This window comes from Hydra viridissima, unplaced genomic scaffold (assembly GCF_058129835.1).
Source record: "Hydra viridissima isolate aposymbiotic clone 2 unplaced genomic scaffold, HvirCarnegie_v1 scaffold_11, whole genome shotgun sequence".
In the NCBI taxonomy this organism is placed as follows: domain Eukaryota; kingdom Metazoa; phylum Cnidaria; class Hydrozoa; order Anthoathecata; family Hydridae; genus Hydra; species Hydra viridissima.
In genome coordinates this window covers 14,874,581-14,898,385 of record NW_028324310.1, presented here as the reverse complement: position 1 = coordinate 14,898,385, position 23,805 = coordinate 14,874,581, and the positions used below count along the sequence as shown (strand labels likewise).

General features: G+C 31.0%; 2 protein-coding genes across 5 annotated transcripts; both read right to left on the bottom strand.

Annotated features, from left to right (window-relative positions):
* Positions 1 to 1,675: 1,675 nt before the first annotated feature.
* On the bottom strand, positions 1,676 to 16,383 carry LOC145190998 (uncharacterized). 3 transcript variants are annotated; one of them, XM_090067553.1, is made up of 14 exons: positions 16,221 to 16,383; positions 15,308 to 15,374; positions 14,837 to 14,898; positions 12,937 to 13,377; positions 12,658 to 12,699; positions 12,505 to 12,579; positions 11,022 to 11,179; positions 8,498 to 8,572; positions 5,889 to 8,298; positions 5,709 to 5,791; positions 5,536 to 5,615; positions 5,270 to 5,368; positions 1,992 to 2,057; positions 1,676 to 1,899 (listed from the first exon to the last, which is right to left on the bottom strand). In XM_090067553.1, exons 7-14 carry the CDS (start codon positions 11,176 to 11,178, stop codon positions 1,840 to 1,842), a joined length of 3,030 nt encoding a protein of 1,009 aa, XP_089923679.1. In that variant the 5' UTR covers position 11,179; positions 12,505 to 12,579; positions 12,658 to 12,699; positions 12,937 to 13,377; positions 14,837 to 14,898; positions 15,308 to 15,374; positions 16,221 to 16,383; the 3' UTR covers positions 1,676 to 1,839. The 3 variants fall into 3 exon arrangements, with proteins under 3 accessions (XP_089923679.1, XP_089923680.1, XP_089923678.1); XM_090067554.1 differs by having other exon boundaries at positions 12,937 to 12,994; positions 16,221 to 16,352; XM_090067552.1 differs by lacking the exon at positions 14,837 to 14,898 and having other exon boundaries at positions 12,937 to 12,994; positions 16,221 to 16,375.
* A 1,450-nt stretch (positions 16,384 to 17,833) lies between these two features.
* Positions 17,834 to 20,706, bottom strand: LOC145191755 (uncharacterized). Of its 2 annotated transcripts, none has more exons than XM_090067589.1 (2): positions 19,764 to 20,706; positions 17,834 to 18,292 (listed from the first exon to the last, which is right to left on the bottom strand). In XM_090067589.1, the coding sequence occupies exons 1-2, from the start codon at positions 20,424 to 20,426 to the stop codon at positions 18,011 to 18,013; spliced, it is 945 nt and encodes a 314-aa protein (XP_089923715.1). In that variant the 5' UTR covers positions 20,427 to 20,706; the 3' UTR covers positions 17,834 to 18,010. The 2 variants fall into 2 exon arrangements, with proteins under 2 accessions (XP_089923715.1, XP_089923714.1); XM_090067588.1 differs by having other exon boundaries at positions 19,746 to 20,539.
* Positions 20,707 to 23,805: the final 3,099 nt, after the last annotated feature.

Genomic DNA, 23,805 nt, shown 5'->3' with positions numbered 1-23,805 from the left:
TTTTAGTTTTCTTAAGTTCTTTCAGATGGAATTCGCTCTAAAAATATAACTTAAACAAATACTCAGTCAAGACATGCTTGTAAATTTTATAAAAAAAGTTGAGGTCAATCCTTTGTGAAAATTTTTTAACAAAAAATAAAGTGCGAGATTTTTTAATAAAAAATAAAGTGCAAAATTTCTTAAAATCCTCTCGATGAGTCTTAAAACCCTTACGCCCTTATCCATTTCTCAATGATTTTCTATAATTACTGTTATTATTTACATATACTTTTTTTTTATACTAATTATTATTGCTACAAATTCTTTTAGTATTCCTTTTATATATCCTCTTTAATTTTAATTTAATTTAGTTGTTGAAAGCCTCTTCAAGAGACTTTGATTTTGAAATGTAAAATTTCTTAAAAGTAAATGAAATTCACAGAGAAGATGATCTTGCAGCAATGAACCACGTACTAACAGTAAGGTGTAAACTTGATTTCCAAACAAGCATTCACGTAGTGAGCATACAAGCGAATCGTTACTATCAAGTAACTTTTTTTAACCACAAAGGAAAAAATGTTACCTTTCAGTAGAAACTTAAAAACTCATTACGATCGTTTCATTTTCGTAAATGTAACTCGAATCATAAATACTATATACAGAACAATTAAAATAGCAAAATTCTAAGAAAATAAAATTTCTTTAGAAAAGCTATCAAAGAATAATGAAATTCCCTTAAAAAAGTAGCGGATTTTGCCTGTAACAGATTTGTGATAGTAGATGGAAATACATAAAACTTCACAAATTGTGACGATGACAAAAAAAAACTTGTCTGCACTTGCATATTTTTATCACAAGTGTAGTGCTCTTCACTAATGTTATTTCCGCTGGTTATTAAACTCAGTCGGTAAAATGTGCTCTGCAATTGACAAGATACTGTTTAACAGACCTCACAGTTCACTATTTCAAAACAGGATCATAGCTTAACCGAGTCTGAATAAGTTTCTTCTAAAACATTTTTTCAGTAGATTTTTCTCAACCACTTTAAGTCTCCAGCTTGGATGCTGGCACTACCGTTACGTCACTAAAATTTGTCCGTGTTTCTCATACTTGTAGTTGTTAACACTAAGTAAAGTTTAATTAGAACACCCAACAGCTTTGTTATTGACCAAATCTACCACAAACAATCTGCGAAAGATTTCAGTTTCCAAAAATATAATTTGTGTGAGAGCCAGCATGAATAAAATTTTCATTTGATTCAATAGAATCAAATGAAAATTTTATTCATCATGCTTGGTCTCACACTGAAATTAGATTCTCTTTTACTGAGAAAAAGTTAAACGTTAAAAAGTTCAATTAACTTCATTCGGTGGAAAGGGGCCAGCAATTAGCTAATCCTCGCGTTAAGATGCTTTTTTTCTCTTCTAATTCAGTTTTTACTAAATTTTTTTATTTCTTACGGATGATTCATTTAGAAGTTAATTTTTTTTCTTTTTGGTGTTAATCCTGAATATTTCGCTTTAGTTTCTTTTAAGGTTTGCTGTTTGTGCTTTGACCCCTTTTGCCTAAGCTTTCTTTTTCTGCTTGACTTATCACTAAGTCTTATCATAGCATTTGATTACCTCTTTCCTAAACTGCTCGGCTAATTTGGCAACAAGATGACATCATTGCTTTAACGTACAATAAAACCTATACATAAATACTTCGCTTCTTTCGTCATTTACATAGTACATATGTACAAATCTGTATTATTTTATTGTTTTAAAACAAGAAATCGCATATCTTGTTACTAAACGTAGTTAGATTTATAAAAAGCACCATCGAAAATGAAATATTTACAAATTCCATTTTTAACAATTTTCATCCATTTTCACCAACTTCTGTCGAAATTTTCATTTTTTTATGCGGCGAAACATGATACTGAAAAACAAAAACAAAATGGAGTAATATTTTAAAATGAAAATTTTAAAATCGCCAAGCAAGAAATCAGAAGTAAAAGAATAACCTGATACCTTTTCCCAACGTTCTAGTAACTTCATGAATTCAGCCTCAAAGAAAGAAAACACATCATCGCAGTCCTAAAGAAAATACGATTTTGTTAATTATTTGTTCATCTACACTCGCACGCAACTCATACCACGAAAAGTTACAAACTAAATTTTTTTGCATATACAACGTAGCGTGCCAAAGTTTGTGTACGATTTTTTTTCGATTTTTCTTCGATAACCTTTTTTCTTCTTCATCAAATTGAACTGAAAACTACACAGAAGTTGAATTACATTGGTTGACGATCACGTGTGCGTTACTTTATTTCAATAAAACACATTTTCGAAAAACCGTAAACATCGCCAAAGTTTGAGGGAGACTCTTAGTAAAGCTATCTTTTTAAAACATAATTTCATTTTGAATTTTATAAATTTATATTACATAGATGTTAGGGTCATGAAAAAAAATCCTTTTTTTTTTTTTTTGGACCTTTTTGAACATTTTGATACTGATTATTTCGTTCCATTCAAAAAAAAAAAAAAAAGTTCTGAACCGAATCTTCTGAAATTTTTGTGCATCCAACAGAATCATGACAGTCAAAATGTATTCAGTTGCAATAAAGTTTAGGTTCAAATATTTATCTGTTTTACATTTCTGATGAAGTTCTTCCATTAATTTCACTGCTCATCTAGCACAAATATTCGTACGTGGTGTACTTACAATCGAAATGTCAGCATTCCAGTGAGTTGCAAAGCACATTTTGGTTTTGGAGCAATTTAATTCTGAAATACCATCCATCAATTTCTGGTGAGTCTCTGGATTGAACATTTGCTTGGAAAACCAGGCTTTCTGCCATTTGAGATGAAAGTGTATGATATTTCTAATGAACTTTCCATTTAGGAATATGAAAATACGCAATAAGGGCATATATAGCACGTGAATTCCCTCTGGCATTGTGAAGATATGGTAATTTACTCTACTTAACTACAAGATGTGCACCTATTTCCTTAAAGAAACGGAATGCTCTTCATAACTGGCACAGAAATCTAAAATCATCTCTCCTACCTAAATTTTAAACAGTTTGCATTTTAGTTTCTAGTTTGTAGCACTGCTGCAAGTCATCGTATTGTTTTATCACACGGTCTACAATTTCATAGCTGAGAACACTGATTCCATTGGTGCGCGGCCGAAAAATTAAATTAAAGAACTCTAACACATTTCTAACATATTTTTAATCTTTTTCATTTACATGTGTATATATAATATAATTCAGGATTCTGTCACGAATGTGATATTGACATCCAATGTAATGTAATTTAAGAAATCCTCGTTTCACAGTTTCATCTTGTAGTTTCACAACAACTCCATTGATTCTTCCTGTATTAACAGCACTTGTGTCACATACGATCATTTTTAAGTTCACACATGAAATTCATTTAGCAGCCTTAGTAAAAATAAAAATATCCGGTGATGATCCAGTCACGTTTTACGACTAATTTCAATTCTCTTCTAAGTGAACTCTTTAAGCGTACCACTTGATACTCATGATTAATGATTCACTTCGAAATGAATGCAGAACTGATTATTGGAAAGCTAAACTGTTATTGGAATTAAAAGTTGATGTTTCAGATTACACTATTAATTCAATTGCCTGAACTAGAAGCATCTTTACAACTGAGTACAAAAATAGAATGAGTAATAAAATGTTTTATATTGTAGGCTGTTACAAGAAAAGATGATGTCAGTGAAAATGAATTGTTGACTGACACTGCATTTTCTTTTCAGTTGTATGGAGACTACACAAAAACTACGGACAGAGGTGGATTGAGTGTACCTCTTTTGATTGCTGTGTTAAGTGGTTTTTTTTTTGTGACATTTTTGAAATTGAGAAAAAAAGACATTGTTTGTTTATTTCACCTAAGTCCACTGAGAAACCTGCATTAAAAGGTTTTAAAGTTATCTGTAAGACATTAAAAAATGTTGCTATGTCCATTTTTTTCATAATTTCTTATATTTGATGTATATTTTGATAGCTTTTTTTTTGCATTATTTTAAAGGTTGTTTATTTTTCTTATGTGATTTAGTTTTTAAATAATTAAAGTTCATTCATTATTCTGAAAAATGTTGTTGTTAATTTCTTTAAAATTGTTTTATTAACATTTTATGATATTTAATAAACACCGCATTAGACAATTTGTGCATTGAAACAGTTCCTTTAAAATTTAGTAAATTAATTGAAAAGAAAGTAGCTCGCTAACTTTTTCAACCATTTTAAAAATATTTTCAGTAACATTGTCCACCCCTTTTCAAATATTCCACGGCGATACTTACTACAAGCCTTCCCGTCCCTTCGCGACGGAAAGGCTTGTAGTAAGTATCGCCATGAAATAAATCCTTCTTTCTATTTTTATCGTTCGCTTCCATTAATTTACGAACTTTATATAGTTGCTTTTATAAAATTGGAAAGCTAAACTTTTCCCAGAGAACATTAAGCTATCATTTTTTCTTTCTTCTTTTTCGCTGTTTCTAGAAGAATATAGAGGCGACCAATGCCTTTCTTTTGGGAAAGTCAAGAAAAAGAACGAGGTGTTTCAATTATAGGTATATCTCGTCTTCGTGTTGCATTAATAGTTATATTGTTTGTTCATGATTCCGCGTTTTTATTAACAATTTAGCGTCAACAGTCAACTAAACTGAAAAGGTGCGAGAGGTTTTTGTAGGGGCTAACTGCAGTAATTTTTTTAGTAATCGTGGCACTAAAGGTCGTCATTTGCGATCACAGAACAGACAAAATTTTTCAGATTTTTTTCTCATATCCCTAATATATATATATATATATATATCAATATCACCTTTTTTCACGGGAATTTTATTATAACAATTTTACAGTCATTTTTAGCTAGTGAGAAAGAGAATAGTAATTTGCCGCATGTTTTACCTTTAAAAAGAGAAACCATAAACCATTTTACTTACATGACGCAATGATAAACAATAAGCAATTGTTCCATAATGTCATGTTGGCTAAAGCTACAAAAGAGCCTGCTATCACAGTTATCTCAAAAAAAAAAGAAGAAGGAATTGATAAGGCTTCACTGCTGGTGTTTTCTATTACATGGATGTAATACAGATGATTCTCTCATATCATGATGCCCGCAAAATAAGTTTTGCAAGAGTATACAAAAGTGTTAAAAGAATTAAAAATTGTATGCACAGTCATATGCCCATGTAATGAGTATTGTAAGAATTAAAAATTGTATGCACAGCCCATGTAATGAGTGACAAAAATCTCAAGAGGAAAACTTACTTTTCTAGCAGCATGTTCTACAGGATTGTAAGCATAGCAGTTTGACTTTATTAGCATCATATCGTCATAAAACATAGTGTAGCTAGAATATTCTCCATTCTTAAGAAAAAAACTGTACATATATAGTCGAGTATTTAAACAACTCTCAGTTCATCTGATAGTAATAAAGAAAGCAGATTTATTGAAAACAAAGCAAGATAATAAAGCACTTAAAGACTATAGATCTCAGGAACAGATAAGCAAAAAGCAATAAAAAACTCTATTACTTCTAATTTGCGCTTTATTTTCCCAAAGTCCATCGGGGTCTTTATGACACGATAGTACCCAGGTGCTTCATTTGGATCAACTAGAAAAAAATAATTTTATATTTGTATTTTTATAGTTAACAGGAGTAACAAAGATGATTTATTTGATTTTTAAAAGATTAAAAAAATTTAACCTGGCTTGGTGAACCATGATGCTGCATTCATCTCACCTTTCTGCTTAGTTGGGCCTCGAAATCTACTGACCCTTTGAAGCAAACTGTCAGAAAAATACATATTGTTTTTTATTATAAAAGATATACATTAAAAAGAAAGATTACAGTTTTATTTTGAAATTTTCATAAAAGGCTTCTTACTTTGCAGCACCTCTTATCCAGCTAGCTTGTGTTCGTGCAGGTACTGGAGAAGAAAAGTCAGATGATTCTTGAACAACAGATACTTTTCTTTTTTTTGTTTCAGCAGGGACTTTATTGCATGACAAAATTTTAGAAGCAGCCATAATTGGCATGTTTGGTACAATATGTGATAAGTGAGTAACAGCAGTTGAGGTATTTGTATTGCAAGAGAGGTTTTTAAGAGTTGATCCGATGTCAAGGCTATTACTTAGAGGAACAGTCTGTGTTGAATATGTTTCTGGAGAACTTGTCTCTGGTAAATTTAAGGGATTTTTTGACATTAACATAGTACTTTGTGAACTATTTGTAAAAGCTGATGATACCATGATTTGGGGATTAAGCATTGATATATGCAATGCATTACTTTGATGTAAATCATTTACTGAATAAAACCCATTAATGTAGGTATTACTTATACAATCAGAAGTTACCCCATCAGAAGAAGTTTTTAAAATACATGAGTCAATAGGTTTACTAATATTATGAGAAAATAAAACCTTGCAGTTCTCAGCATCAATTGCTTTATGGGAAATGGCAGGCTCATAAAACGAACCTGAAAATGTATTATTACATTGAGATAAACTATCAACTGCAGCATGAAAAACTGATGCACAAGTAGAATTATTATCATTTAGGTTTGAAAGTTTTGAAATAAGACCAGGAAAATTTTCATTTTCACAGCATAAGTTCTCTTTTAAAGAATTGGACTCGAAATGATCAATTGAGCTAGTAAATAAAAAATTGTTTTTGGATATATCTGGAGAAGTAGCAGTCATTTTAGCAGACAATTGTTCTAGAAACCTTTCACCAGCATTTAAAAAAGCCATATCATCAGTGTCTGCTGTTGCAGAAGCAGTTATTTGTTCGGTTGCCATAACAACAGCATCAGTGGAGCATAATTTACTAACACTGTCATCAGAAGAGCAAAATTTATTGATAACTTTGATAGAATCAATTGTGGTATTTTCAAGCTGATTAGTTGGTGTGGTCACTTTGTCTATCTTTATTTCGGAAGATTTTAATTGAATGTTTCCTAGGCTACATTGTGATGAAACTAGGTTAGCCCCAGGTAATAAGGAAGCATTTTTAGTTAAATTGACATTTGAAAACTGTGCTCGATTACTTTTTGAAACAGCTGTAAATAATTTTAAACTCTGGGCATGTCCTGATAGAGTAGTTTTTAAACTTCCTAATCCTCTTGGAGAGACTTGAGATGTTTTCCCAATTGTTGAAGTAGCTGGTGCAATATTAGAGGTTATGGAGGATATTTGAGCAGGTTTTCCAAGATAATTAATGGCAGCAGCATTCATAGATCGAGCCACAACTGACTGAATATTAGAAGCAATAGAACCTGGTGTTCGTTTTGAACTCTGCGTTGCTGCAGTAGCTGTTACTGTGGAGCAAGTTGGTGGAGAAACTGATTTTGAAAGTGACATTATTGGAGTAGCTATATATACAGTCTTTACCTGAGTTGTACCTGGTACAACAGTTGTAACAGCAATCATTTTAAATCCTGTGGTAAGAGGCACTGATTTTGAAGGTAATGCACCTTTAGGTAGGGCAGACATCACAGATGATGGTAACTGTGCAGCAGAAGCAGCTTTCATTTGCTGTGATATGCTTGTAGCAATATTATTGAATGCTACAGCACTCTGTATTGGATTTTTGTTTACAGACACCACTGCTCTATTAACTGTCGATAAAAGAGGGCTGCAATTTGCTTTAGTGAGTTGGACAACTTTGACGGACATGCCTGGGTTTGGAGAAGTCAAAATCTGATTTGAACTTGCTAAAATGTTAGAATCATTTACTTGGCTGATAGGAGGAACAACCCTTTGTAATGTTGTCATGGGTTTAAACTTTGCAGGTTTTAATTTGGATTTAGGCAAAGGTGTCTTAAATTTGATCTTTTGAGTGAAACTATTTCCAAAATAAGTAGAAGTGGAAGGAATAGATACATTATGGTTACTTAGAGACTCAGAGCTGGTAATAACTTTTGTTGGTAAATTACTTGGTTGTGAATGTGTCAATGTTTCAGAATTAAAATTTGTACTTAATAATGTTAACGGAAGAGCCCCTGAAATTGGGGATTGAGAAGAGGTTGCTTGAGCATTTGTTGGACTTTGCTGTGTTGGTAAGTACTTCACCGGTGACACTGAAGCACTTGAAAAGCTATCGGACAAAGCAAATGAGGAAGCTTTAATCAACTTACTTTTTATAACAGATTTCATTGATGCAGATGCATTTTGGGTGGAAGACTTCATGGCAGTAGCAATAGATTTGTTGAGTATAAGTGGTGGAGGTTTTAAATTTAGCATGTTTGTCTTTTTTTTCTTTTTTGATTGGTCTGTTCCAGGAGAAATTACAAAATCTATTAGATGAAAAACAAAACGCAACAAAATAAAAGTTTACTAGCTTTACATTTATTCACTAATCACAGAGAAAGTTCACAATTATTACAGCTAAAACACATCACAATTATTTATTGCAGTTACTTATAGTTTAGCATATCTTTAATTCATCAGCTAAATAGAAACAAAAATATGGACAAAATAACCATTGTTTAAAACCTCTTTGATCTGTTGGTTGAATTCCTTTTGGTGTTGGGCCTTTAGACTTAATAGGCATCGGTAGCAATTCAATTTCTAAAACAACATTATCAACAATATTCAATAATAACCCAAATCCTATTAATTATAAATTTAGAGATATCAACATTTGAGATGTGTAATATGAGAACATAATTTGCAGAGAGGGAGAGATTAATTTTTACAAAACAAACTAAACTTTCTAGATTTCCAAAAACCTAATTCTTCAGACCACATTGAATATGAAAAAAAATTTCACTTTTAAATACAAAAGGTTTGTGCCATCACCTTGATCTTTGAAAAGTTGATTTTTCCAAATTTTGAGTAAATGAAAAATCATGAATGATGACATAAAAGAATCATGAGTAACTATATTTTAGCTTCATTTAAGTTTATAGAGAATGAAAATTTGAATGAATTTTAGCTTCATTTAAGTTTATGAAGAACAAAAATTTATTTATGAGATTTAAAAATTTATAATGAAGAATTAATTAAATTTTCTTTATAGCACACACTCCATTTTAGATACATCAATTTTCAAGATAAGCAACGTGGAAGAGATCATTAGAAAAGAGGAACTATTGAAAAATTTGTAAAATTTTTATCTATAGTTATTTTACCTTTTTCTAAATAAAATTTAAAAAATTTATAAAATTGTGCTGTTGTTTCTCAAAACAATTGTTATAAAACACTTATCATATTGTCAGATAGAAAAAATAATTATTTTGATTTTTATGATAGCCCTCATACTAGATTTATTCTCTAAAGTTCACTTAAACATCTGAGCAGAGTTAATTTAATCAACTTGGAACTCCCCAGAATCTATAATTTTGTTTATTTACTGCTCCCTTCACCTCAATATAAGCTTTGCCTGATTAATTATTTTGAAGCAAAATCTGGAAGTTCATTATGCAGAGTTAGTACTGCTAGGGAGCATTGCAGACATTTTTGATGGTCATTTAACATCAGTTCTTGAGTTAACTGTTTCTTGTACAGAAGCAAGTGTAGATCTGACTGCAAAACTGGTGCAGTGATGATTATGAGAGCCAAAACTGTTGTGCTCTACTTTTTATTAATTTTTCTGAATCTTTTTGTACACTTTTGGCTACACGCTCTATATTTTCAAATGAACTTCCTGCTCCTTCAAATTAAACCATCAACCACAAAATTATTGGTGGAAAAGTAGAATTTCTCTCCAATATAAAAATTCATCATTGCAATAACTGAATTATTATTTTGCACATACACCAACACTATTGCAGCAAGTTTTTTTGAAGTGTAATTATCCATTTTAAAATTTCTTGAGTTTTCAAATATATTCTTGAGTCTTCAAATATATGAAAATGAAAATGCAGAAAGTGATTTGTTTAGAAGCTACAGGCAAAACAATACAGATTGTAAATTTTAACCATTCTGTTTGAAAATGACAATTCTTTTTCTGAATTATTACATTAATTATATTATTTTCTTTAACAACTATTAGACTCATTAGATTTATTTATCAACAAAAGTATATTTTAGTTAAAAAATAAGACATACACAAAACTAAATGATTTTGCATATTGATAGTAGATTTGTGTATCATTTGTCAAGGATCACCAACTTTTACTAATCATCTAGTAACTAAATCAATATTACACAAATTTAATAAAGAACTTTTGTTTAGCAAAACTGGGTTTTGAATGCACCAAGATAAACCTGTTTAGCCAGTCACAACTGCTACTCTGCTTAGATCATGTAACTCTGCTTAGAAAAACTAACTATATAGACTATTACAAAAATCTCAGGAAAAATGGTTTGCTATCAATATAGCCATTGTATATTTATTAACTTGACTTCCTTATAACAATTATTTTGAGAAACAACTGGGCAATAAGAATTAAAATAGAAAAGTAAAGTTAACACAGGATGTGATTAACATAATTCCCATTCCTCTAGAAATCCTGTTGAAAATAACATATTGTTGAATCTTGAAAACTGATCTAACACAGATTGAGTGCTATAATGAAAATTTAGTTTTTTTTTAGGTGCATCAATAATACACTAGTTGTATTTTCACTTTTTGAATTTAAATTTATTATCTCCATGACTTTAAATAAGACCAAAAATTTTGATAAATGTTAATTGTAAACCAACAGGTTGTACTTTGTCGATTATACTTAAGACATGTTTTTCCAATAAAGGTTTTTGTAAATAGAGTTAAAAGGTAATTCAAAAAACAAAAAAAAAAAAAAGAAAACAAAAAAAGAATTATTGAATTTAATTAAAATTTGCATAAATACAAGTAAAAAAAGTAATTCAATAAAGTAAAAAAAAAAATTAAACAAACTTATCACATGCTTTTAATAATAAAGAATTTATTGTTTTTGTGTAAGACATGTGGTTGAACATAGAAACTTTCACTATTTCAAAAAGATTTCTGAGTTATTAAAAGTCGCCAAAAAAATGCACTTTTAAATTTTTACTAAAAAGATTTAATTAAAAAGTTTTTTTTTGTAATACCAACCTGTTTTTAAAGGGAGCTTTAGGTTTGCTTCGACAGCTTGATTTGCAGCAACAGTAGCTTTTGCAGTAAATACTGTTTGTGGAACAAGTCGTGGCATGAGTGAGATAAGACGACGACCTTCATACATCCACTCAGTAGAGGTTCCACAACCTTGCATACTATGAAGAATTTGTTTAAAGAAAATATTCTTTACAACTGTCACAAGATGAGCAGTAGGTCATTTTGACAAAAAACAATTTTAATTTTGACTGTTTCATCAACTTCCTCACAAATACCTATTACTTTAAATGTGATTCTTAGGTGGTTTTTAAGAAGTTTTCACCAAATATAAATTTAAAAAAATTTTTTTTTTACAGTATAGAACATATTTATGGGGGTTAATAGAACATATTTATGGGGGTTTCCATTCACATATTTTGTAGAATTGGTCATTTATTAACTTTCAAAAATTTTTTACCAGTTTACCATAATAGTGTGAAATACCATTATATGTTTTATAGTGCTTTTAAGAAAGCAGTCTCCTAAAAAGTTCTGCTTTGCTATTTTTTGAGCCAGTGCTGAACAAAAATGTTGCCTCTCTTCTGTGTGCATCTTACTGATCCTATTCTATATTTACTTTACTATAATGCAAAATTTTTAAAATTAAATTCTAATTTAGAACAATAAAAATCTGGGCTGAATCCTTCTCCAAAAGCAGTGTGGTGGAATTGTCAGTGCGTACTTAGACATTTTTGATAGAAGAGCAGATTAGCTAAAGTTATGTGACTAAACAGGTGGTACGAATAGTTCTGAATCTGAAACAGAATTGTCTGAGCTAAATGAACAAACTCCTTGCTTGGAAAGCCTCTTGTTTGAAAAGAATACAACAGCAGTCTGATTTTTAATTGAAGGTCATTTAGGCAGATGATTTATTGGATGTGAGTACTAATTTTTACCATGCTTCAGAAATAGAAAATGATGGATTACCTCTCTACAAGTAGCAAACCTAAAGTCAAATCTCTTCATAGTCTCTTTTTCTCTTCCAAAAACCTTTTTGAGATTTTTGAAAGAATAAATGAACAACTTTGATATTTTTTTATGTGAACGGGAGCCCCCTTAAACATTTTTTTAGTTATAATAGGAAGCTGTGAAAAAATAACAACTAGGTAACAACTTCCTCAAGCTGTTTAAATAGCATCACATTTAAGAAAAAAACAATGTCACAACTTTAGGTCAAATGAGGTGTTTGTAGCTTTTTGTTGACTCTGATGGCCATCCATATATTGTTCTGTTGAGTACTGAGCCAGGTGTATCAAAGCATTTGATAATAGGATTAATTGTTGCTTGTGGTTTAAAAACTATCCTAGCAATTTTGCATTCACTTTTGTCATCTTCATGTAATTTTATAAAACATTTTACTTAAAATAATTTTGTAAAAATGTTGACCCCTCAAAAAAAGCAAAAAAAAAAAAAAAAAAGCAAAGGTTTTGAAACAAAAATTTACCACTCAGCAACAGCATTCAAACGTTCATCATTTACCACGCGACGAACTTCAGCACGGTGCCTTTCAGTAGAAATACTAGAAGAAAAAAATATTTAACTTGGTTCATGTAAACTTTCATGAAGAAGACTAAACACAAAATAAATTAAAACAAACCTTAAATGATTTGCTAAGTCTGTTAGAATACACTTTTTTGATCTAAAATAGAAATCACATTACTTGTAGCAATAAGATTCAAGCCAATCCAATTATAATTTTTTAATTAGGGAATCAAATGTTTCTTTAGCTGGCCTTCTATTCTTATTTATAAAACTTCTTGGGTTTGGTAAATAATTAAAAAAACAGGAAGCTAAGTCAGTAATTTGTTATCTTCATGCAACAGAAACAAAGAAACTTAAATAGATAGATAATTAGTATGAATAACCTATTTTCTACCTATTAATGTCTCCTTGTGCTCTGAATGCAGTTACTACAGCTGAGTAGGCATCCAATTCTAAAAGTTACAAGTAAAAAAACATAAAGATTAAATCAAATATAATGTATCAGTATATCTTGAACACTAAAATTCACATTTTTTGCTAGAAATTTAAATAGTACATTTCAGTGTTCGAATTAATGTTTAAAAGTAAAAACTGGACATACAAATTTTGTTCTATTAAAGTAAAGAATAAAATTGTTGAGTTTTAGAGTACACGCACAACACATCAAAATTTATGCCCTGAGCATGTTTATGATCAATAAATTTTAAATTTTCACAGGTATTTTAAAAATATATGCAAAAACCACTGGCATTTTACAAATAAAACTAAAACATTCAGAGATTTATCTGTTATTTTCTCAGCTTGTTTCCTATAAATTTTGGTGATTTAACCAAATCTAGAAAAAATGAAAGGAAATAAAAATCATACAACAAAATCAAAAACTCATATAAAGATAAAACTTCTAAAAATGTCTTATTGTGGCTAGTGATTAAATGTATTTTTGGAGAAAAATGTGGCGATGCAATATAAGAAAGTAAGAATAAATATGATGTCTTGGTTTAATCATTCATAAGCTAATATGAATATATATTACATATTTATGATTATAACTATTACATTATACTAATGTTTACTAAAATTCATTTATCTATTATGCCAGAAAATATTATAATTCATTTATCTATTATGCCATAATAATGTAAAAAATAATATTGCCAGGCCATCAACTGGTTATGCAATAGCTTTGTATTTGGTGTAACTAAAAAATAATAGAAGTCTTAAAAAACAGATTTTGAGTTTTCTCTAAATGCCTAAACTGACATTCAATGATTTTCCCTTACACCCATCATGCAAACACATCAGTAAACTTATCTAAAATTTTGATAACTCAAACAATTATAGGAGTGAGTATAATATTTTAAATAATAATTATATTACATTAAGATAATTTATGTTCTATTTCATAAATCACATAAAAACAAAGAAACCTAACTATTCAACTTTTCTTAATGAAAGTAGCCATTAAGCCATCACACTTCTAAAATGGCAGGGACTGTAAACTAATAAGATAAATAATGAAAACACTAGTTACATCTTTATCTTTATATTCTACAATTCGTAGGACAAATACAGTCCAATTAAGTTCTAACTATAATTTAGTCTAATTATTAATAACACTCTTTGGCTAGTCAACATAAAAGAGTAATTTGAAAATTGTAAACTATTGTTAGCTTGTAAATTATACATTTTTGTGTAAACACACACAGAGTGGTGCTTACAATTTAAATTTGGCAGCATTAAACTTTAGCCTATTAAGTAAAGAAAGATCTGTATTTTGCTTTCAATAATTTAGAAATAGGTGGAACTGACTTGTGGAAATGAATGGGTCAAAAGAGAGTTAGATTCACAAATTCCTAACAGTTCTATTTCCTATTTTGTCTGAGAAGCCAGACCATCCAGGCAAGCTTGGGACTGAAGACTTTTGTAACTTTCATTTAGTAAACTAGAGAAGCCTACCTATTGAAATCAAGACCAATAAGTGAGGGCACCTTGCCATGTTCCTGAAGCAGGTGATGGCATTGATCATCATAAGAAAAATTTTCTTGATAATTAATCATAGTTTTCTCTTGTCTTAAGAAAAGATTAATGGTGGTCCCTGAGATACAGTGATCATCAAGGAAACTGTCCTTCATGATCAAAAACAGTCTTTGCAAAAATAAATTATGAACATATGAAAAAAAACTTATATATTCCATCTTAAAATATTCAAGCTACACCACAGTATATATTTGTATATATGTGAATATAGGTATATACATATGGTACAGAAACCAAAATTTACAAAAAGTTCTTACTGTTTGGAATTACAATCAATGGTTGAATATCTCTGCATCTTGTGTGGGATAGATTTGTGTGGCTGAAACATATTACCAGACAAAAACAAAAAAAAATTCATGCCAAGTTTAATATTTTTCTGGATACCTTCAACTCAGTGGTTTTGGCATAAGAGGCTTTTAAAAAAAACACAGTTTACTTTTACGCGCAAAATATCATTGGTTGATTGGAAAGTCTTTATATTCAATATTTACTTTGATGTCTAAATGTAGCATGAGCTCTAGTACTTTCAAATTACAAATTGAGCATCTTTTAACATTTTAAAATTTGAAAAAAATAGATAAATAAAAAATAAAAGACAATATTTTAATGAGTTAAATATTCATTTCCTAACAACAAATTCGAACTCTGTTGTATATATTTTTTTAAATTTCAGTATATTATAAAGTTTATTTCTTACACTTGGTTTAGTATAAAACTTTATTGCTTACCTAAACGCCTTAGAATCCTTTTAGCTTCTTCTCTTGTTAATTCTTCTTGAACACCTGCTGCAGCCATCTTAAATAAATATGTAACTATATAATTTCATATAAGAACATAGAAAGGTTTGATATATATATATATATATATATATATATATATATATATATATATATATATATATATATATATATATATATATATAAAACATCACATAATATCGTAGTAAATTATTCAGCAGTACTACCAAATTACTAGATCACTGATGAAATGCCAATTAACTATTCATAAACTGCTTGTTATGAAGATAATTAAATTATTTTTTGTTATCTAATAAAAAATCTGTATGTCAACAAAAAATCTAGCAAAGTTGAATTTTTCTTTCAGACTGAAAAAAAAAAAAAAAAAAAAAAAAAAAATTATTATCACTAAATTTTCTCCTTAATGAAAGGTAAACTGTTTACTACAAATATACAAAGTTGTTTAAGTTATGATTAGACCATCTTGTATTATGGAATGTCATGCAATGAAAATGCGGGCTATTACCTTTTCTGACATAGATTTTAAATCATTTTTATTTTAAATACTGTTTTTAATAATGAAAGATTTCATCTTTTTTCTTAAAACATGAATATTGCTATATCACAAACAATGTTTTTATTTGATATTGAAAATTTATAAACTTATTTTCTTATTATCATACTGACCTGACAACATTAAACCATTAAATTTATGACTATCTGCTTATATCATGTAAAGTTAAGAATATATAAATGTAAAAAAACTACATTTAGCATCTTTACCTTAACTTTAACTGGCTAGGTAATTTTAAAAATAAATCCTAAATACATCAAGTCAGTGGAAAACTAAAGATAATTACGTATAGACATATTTAAAATAATTAAAATAAAAATTGGAGCTTACTTCGTTACTTGTAGAATTTAATACTAGCGTAGTTATTTTAGGTCCCCATTAGAAAGGAAGAGACAAACCGATCGAAACGTCGATAAATCGTTTTTCACTTCTCCCTTATGAGTTTACCGCCATTATGTGTTTGAGCTCAGGTTAAGAGCGCATGCGCATATCCGAGCTTATTCCAAACAAAAGAAGGCAACGAGCTCATAAACTATTTCCATCTTCGTCCGTAGAAATATTGCAAAACGAAAGTCTAAGAATTTATTTTCACATCAAATTTTTAATTCAATTTTCATTATCTATTCTTCATTATAAAAAAATAAAAAGTTTAAAAATGCTGTAGAAATAATTTAACGATAAGGTATATATGTTAATAGAGCTGAAATCTAATAAAATAATTTCCATTAGGCTTGGGTAAGCACATATCCAACCCCATTCACTTCGTAACATTTTTTATGGTAAATTTTACTGATTTCCTTATAAATAATTAGTGTACAAATAGACAATACTGCCAAGAGTTCCTTTTTTTCCATGATTTAAAGATTTTCTTCACACCTTTAAAGATGTTTTCCCACAAATTCCAAGATGTCCTATAGTTTTCGAAAAGAAAAATCGTGAGTTCTATAAAAAAAAATCCCAATAGCTAATTAACTTTTCTATATCCATCATCAGCCAATTAATTTACATATGAAGTTTTGTATTACATATTTGTCAAATGAACTTTCGGCGGCATCCATGCGGTTGACATTCAACTAAGTTCAATCATCTAAAAGTATGTTTTTTCACCAAATTCGTTCAATGGTGCAGGTTATTGCAGATTTAGGTCTTTTGAGAATCTTTGGGGATCAAAAACAGCATGAATGATTTCCAATTTTTTCTGTTGATATAGACAGATATCTTGTTAGAACCATTTCTGGAATCCTCTCTGGAAACTTCTAACGTTATTTTACTCACACATGAAATAACCTTCTCAGAAATTTTTTTGGCAAGAAATTACACAGACTTACAAGAATACAAAGCCCCAAATCCTTAAATACTAGCTTCCTACCATGTCTACATTGATGTTTGTTATCCCTCAGGATCGTTGATGTTAACTTCACTTTTATTTGACATATTATGGCCTACGCTTAAAGTTTACTTTCTAATTCTTATTTTTCACTTAATTTATGTAATTTATGTAAACTGTTTAAACTAATTTTTTTTTTTATCGTTACTTTAGAGTAAAAAAAAACTTACTAGCAACATACATCAATGATATTTTGTCAGCCGGCTCCTTGTGAGAAGGTTGAGAAAAATATCTCTGCTATTTAAAAAATTTTAGCCATTTTTTTGAGTTTATCGTCACACGAGCACACTTTAACAAAAATCAAAACTTTTTTTTAAAACAAAATATTATTGGACGTTCGAAATTGAGAAAGATATGTGCACTGCAATTGTATGATTATTTTTAGTTTTGATATTTTCAAGAAGACAAGATAAAGTTTAAACGGAATGAAAAAAACAGTAACAAACTAAATGAATCGACGTTGCAAATGGAATACATATTGAACCGTTGTAAATCTTGAAAAAGAGCTTCTTAAAATAAGCACAATACAAACATATAACGACATACCACAAAACACTTTTCCAAAGGGATCTCTAATGATTGATTAATACTTAAATCGAACCAGTTAAATACAAAAGTACTTCTAAATTAGTTCAATTTAAATCGCAAAAGTTAGAAATTTCACAATGTATTAAAAACTTAAAAATGCTTTGTTAAAAGCAATTTACAACAGTATATTGTTTTTCACAAAGTATTAATAAATAGTTGACAAAAATCTTTTTTCTAGATGCTCATAAGCATTCCTTATTTGTTCATTACCATGCTCATCAAGATACTTTATGGTTGTGCTGTAATTTGGGTGCGTAAAAAAAGCAATAGATTGTCTTGGTATGGAGGGTGTGTTTGGGATTGAAACCTTATGATAAGTAGCTTTGAATTTTTGATTACTCCACGCTTGAAGCAAGTCACCACCATTTATGACTATAGTGCCAGGAATAGGAGTTACAGGGACAAACTCTCCATTTGGCGAGAGGACCTGGAAGCAAATAAATAAAAAGTTTAGTTAAAAAATCTAAAACAAAGTTTCTAGTAAATACACCTTGTAAATATCTATGAACCTTTACCTCAAAGTAAATTTCTCAACGTGGTAAATGGTTTGATAAAGAAAATTGCAACAAATGAATTATTATTAGTAGTATTATGACTGTGCGTAGAAACTCATAAGAAAAAAAAGTTACTATTTATAAAATGAAGCCCACTGCTTTAAAACATAATAAAATATCAATGTTTATGCTTTAGTAAGACAATCATTCAATATGTTCTCCTTTGGCAGCAATGGTTGCCTCCAGGCATGTTCTGAGCTTTTAGCAAAATTTTTTGATGTAGAGCTCTTTCATTTTTGACCACTACTTCTTTGTAGCATCTTCCAAAGATTTCGAATTTGGGTGAGAAATGGATGACAGGTGGCACAAACCTCGGACTTAATTTCGCTCTCTATGGCATAGTTTAACGGGTTTAGATCAGGGGTACTTGGCAACCATTTTTTCTTTGATCAAAACCCAGCCATATTAGTTGATAGTCATTTTTGAACTTTTTTTGGCAATATGAGTAGAAGCTCCGTTCTGCTGGAGCATAATCATTGTGTCTGGGCTGAAGTTGGACCTCATTTAGGGCAGAACCTTCTTTTTAACACATCTAGGTAGATATCAGCTGTAACTTATAGGCCAATAGAAAAAAATGCTTCCAGTATTTTTTCATCTGAAGCATTATGGCCAAATAACCATAACTGATGCAGGAAATTTCGTTTGAAAAGCCTGATGTTTTTGAAACATCTTCATCTTTTTAGGACTCATATACAAATTATTTTTACTGCTATGAACATAATCAAAGTTGAAAGGTTTCTCATCAGAAAATTAGATCTTTGATACTTTTCTATCTTTGAGGATGTTGAGTGACCTTTTTTAACTTTGAAGTCTTAAAACTTTTATTGAGTCTGTAATTAGGTGATGTTTTGTTCTCGCATTTGACTTTGCTTGGATGTCATCCTTGATGATTTTCCTGATGGCATATTTCTCAAAGATCTATTAAGATTGCTCTTTATTTTTGACTTATCACTTTCTATCAAAGCAGGAATTCTAGCAGTTCGTGGGTGCCCTCCGGGCTGCCTCTTAGGCCTACATTTTGTCATCTGACTCATTTTTTCAGTCTATAAATAGGCGCCAAACTGCAGCTTAAAACTTTTGCAACATTGTAGGTTTTGTTGCCGCCAAAATAAGCTCTTTAAAAGCTTTTTTATTGATCATTTTTGACACATTTAGAGAAGTTTTACAAAATATTTTAAAAACAAAAAATTGAGAGCGGTCGTCGAACCCGTTGCTCTCCAATTTCCGTAAGCTTAGGTTTAAGATTAATCATGATGGAGTAGCTTAAACAAAACTTCCTATGAGTTTCTATGCACCCTGTATTACTTTAAATTTTATTATCATTACTTTAAATATTATAGAAACCTCTAGTCCTCCGACTTTGTCTTGAAACAGCATTGTTAACGTTCCATAATCAGTGTGTTCGCTGCAACGTAATTGGTCTTTCAGTAACTTTTCGGATATTGATGGATAATGCAATAACCGCATCGTTGTACCATTTTTGCTATGGTTACCCAAACTTGAGTGAAGCTTCACAAAGTGTTCAACATTCATTCCCAATGCCAAAGCAAGAATTCTAAGAAGATTGGCAACTAAGTTGCTGCATTTAAAAAAAAAATCGTCTTGAACTTTTACAAAGTCTGGAATTTTTGCAGAAAGTTTTTCAGACAAATTAGAATTTGGTAAGTAATCTAATGCCTCCTTAATGTCATAAGGTCGTTGCTCTGTAAATATTTCGCCATTGAATGGAACATAACCTAAAGATATTCCGTTTCCACGAAGGAATTGCTTTTTAAATTCAATAGAAGAATTAAAGAAATTCTTAGATTCTACAATGGCTTGCGTTATGTCAGCTTCGCTTATTCCGTGTCCTTTGATATATAAGAAACCCCACGTGCAGAAGGCGTCGCAAAATTCCTCGACAATATCTCGAACATCTGCGTCACTCTCAAAAAGTTGCCATGATTCTATTGTTGAATACTTGGTGAAGATGCGTGAGAGATCAATGATCGGTAGTTTATTTTCCATTTTTACCGCCTAACAAAACTCAAAAGTATACAGTATACTTTTTTTTTTCTAGAATTAAAAAAACTTAAAAACTTTCCTAAAGTTGCAAACTTTCAAAAAGTTTGGAAGGTTTTAAGAATATTTATAGAGTATAAAAAATCGAAAAGAAAAATGAACAGCTACGGCATAAAATAAAAACATACAAATTGTGCAACTCTGTTCTTATAATTTGAAATATAAGGAAGAAAAAAAAAAAAACAGCAACAGAACCCTTTAGAATAACCTTCGACTGCAATAAGCTAATTACGAAATCTCTCTTTTTGACTTATTTTTAGTACCGCAGTTTCAAAACAAACGTCACACAGTGACGTTTGTTAGCTTTTCAAAAATTAAACAGGAAACACGGGTCTTTAAAAAACCAACTTTAAAAAAAAAATATTTATGTGAAGATCATTGTAGATATGAAAAGTATAATTAGAGAAGAAGATTTGTGCGGAGAGAATGAGTTACACGGAGAGCATAATTTGCATGGAGTGCATAATTTAAATGGAGCATAAATTACTTAGAGAGCATAATTTAATACATTCCGAGAATTTGTTACTATTGCAGAAACCACTTTAATCAAATGCTATTTGAGGCAGAAAATTCGAACAACTTTAAGGAATGCTTTTTTTTTTATACAGATGTCATTTTTCGGCCGATAGCTTAAAACTGTTTCGAATTCGAATTTTTTTATTTTTGCATTAACCGCCTTAAAAAAACCGCTTTAAATGTTGATACAATCAGTTAATATTTAAAATATCTCAGTTTTTCCTCATCCCATGGCATGAGAAAATATCAATTGTTTATATTAGGCCTACCGTCAAAAAAACTTTATTAGGTAATGTAATTGCAATTATTACTAATGATTTCTTGCCAGTGAGAGGAAGCAATTTGTATGTCCCTTTTTCAAGAAATGTTTTATCGTTTGATGGGAAAAAAAAATTGTTCAAAATGACAGAACTTTCCTGTAGGCCTAATATATTAACATGTCTCTTTTTTTTACAGTATTTTTTAGTTTAAAATCTTTACTTTTCTTTTATTTTGTAGTTTAAAATTTATGGTAGTCGACTGGCTATTGGTTAAAGCATTTTGAAATGTGCTCTGTTTTGAAAGAGAAATAAGATTTTTTGTAAAGTTCCGTATTTTAGGAGCACCCTTCGGATTGTAAAATTAAAAAAACATCTAAAATTGACACATCCATTGGCTATTTAAAAGCAAGTATGGTTGATAAAAAAAAACAACAACCATTTATTAGACAGATGGTCAGTATTATTATTGTGTAATTATTATTCAAATGATTTTAGTAAATAGGAAATTTATTTTTTCGTGTATATTTTTTAAAGAGTATATTTTTTTCATAACCATGTGAAAGTAACTTGATATTGGCAAATTTTCAAAGCAACTTTTTTATAACTTTAGTAGTAGTATAATGCCGGTTTTAGATCGATGCCGGTTTTGTATAACACTATCCGGATTTTTAGGGGTAGACTAACGGGTTGATAGGGTTGGCCAAGGAGGACTCTGCCCGAAGGGCAAGCCCTCCCCTGCTTGTCAACTTTCTTATCAACCATAAGTTCTACCCTCTGAGGTAAGCAGATCTAGGCTAAACTTAAATAACTACACTGAGATTGGGCTTGTCATGGGCTCAGCATAGAGCACTCGGTCAGCCATTTTAGTCTATCAAAGGTAGGCCTAGCAATTAGGAGCTGAGAACTGCAGCTTGGCAAATCATATACTTGTGATCACTGAACACCTTGGCGAACCATAGGTGCCAACAAGTCAGCGCTGTTGAATAAGGTATACGGTGTCTTAACTATGATTACGCAATGATTTTTTAAAATTTTTACATTTTTTTAAAATATTTTTTATACATACAAGCATAAAACATGGACCACGTAATAACGCTAGAACTCAAGAGTTTACTCAGAGAGAAAATAATAACTTTAGATTAGTACCTGGAAACCTTCAATTAACAGGTAGTTTCGCCAGCAAGATGTCCCCAATCCCCAATCAACCCCACCAAGACCAACCTCACCCAAAAAGGCCCTACCACAAAGACCACCTGCACCCAAAACAACCAGCACACTCAAATCGGCACCCAAAAAAACTAAACCACCAAGACTGCCAGCAGCCAAATTTCCCCCACTACCTCCTACACCTGAAACAATCCCTAATCAGATACTTGAGGCTCCGGCTCAGACGATTAGCGATGAAGATGTGGTCGATTTTTTTAGAGATGCAGGATTGAAGTAGGATGATCCTGCGGGAGAGGTAATTAGAGAACAATCTGAAGGGCTATATGCTCTCGAGCAGCTAAGTATTATGATAACGGAAAAGGGCTGAAAGTCTCGATGGTCCTCGAACTTGGAATGATAAAGAAAGGCTTCGGATTAGCCGATGTTGATGGTGATTGCTATGATCCAACAAGTATTGCCAGACAGACCGTCTACCTGAGGGGCAAGACTGAACCGATCCTGAACAGAAATGATATCACTGCTATGCTTACGAAATCTAAGGGAAGGATCATTGAACAGTTGGAAGTTTACTCGCTTAATAGATCTATGTGGATCTTAAAGGGTTATATTTCACTATACATCGAAACTGCTGTGTACCGCCCTTTCCGCGGGAGGAGCTATGTGAAAACACCTGCCTACATCCCCAAGTACTCTGTAATCAATGTGAAAAATAAGGATAACAGATGCTTTGAGTGCGCAATCCTCTCAGAAAAATACAAAGCGGGCTCCAAAGCCAATCATCCAGTTAAGCACAAGCAATATCTGGGAGAGCTAAACTTTAAAGGGATTGATTTTCCGGTGAAGGTTACGGATGTCAAAAAATTTGAGCGTCTGAACCCAGAACTCTTGGTGAATGTCTTCGGATGGGACAAAGGTCTGTGCCCGATATATCTAAGCAAGCGGGAAGACTTCACTATCAACCTCTTACTCATTGCAGATAGGACCAATCTGGGAAAAACTCACTATGTTTGGACCAAGGATGCTTCATAAAACAAGTGAAAATGAGCACAGGAAACATTCTTGCTTTCGCTACCAACATGTCTTCTCGAAAGTAGACCTACTAAAAGCCCACAAAGTAGATTGCCTTGGATTGGGGGAAAAGCCCAGAGGATCGTGATGCCAGAAATTGGCAAAAACACGCTAAAATTTGCGAATGAGCAAGCACAGGCACCTGTGCCATTTATAGTCTACACCAACTTTGAATGTCTAAACGTACCAGCTGAAGGCGCATAAGCTGACCCAAAAAAGAGCTCGACCCATTTGATTTTGAAGCAGATCCCTTGCATCTATTGCTATGTAAGAGTGCAAAGTGATAGAGGAACTAAGGGCCCCTTTCTATATCG

Excerpts from the sequence above, each read along its gene's own strand:
- LOC145190998 (XM_090067552.1), bottom strand. The coding sequence starts at position 15,374 with ATGGCTGCAGCAGGTGTTCAAGAAGAATTAACAAGAGAAGAAGCTAAA. Across the intron at positions 12,580-12,657 it reads GACTTAGCAAATCATTTAAG|TATTTCTACTGAAAGGCACC; the intron begins GTTTGTTTTAAT and ends TTTTTCTTCTAG. Across the intron at positions 11,180-12,504 it reads TTGAATGCTGTTGCTGAGTG|TATGCAAGGTTGTGGAACCT; the intron begins GTAAATTTTTGT and ends AATTCTTCATAG.
- LOC145191755 (XM_090067588.1), bottom strand. The coding sequence starts at position 20,426 with ATGGAAAATAAACTACCGATCATTGATCTCTCACGCATCTTCACCAAG. Across the intron at positions 18,293-19,745 it reads AGGTTTCTATAATATTTAAA|GTCCTCTCGCCAAATGGAGA; the intron begins GTAATGATAATA and ends ATTTGCTTCCAG.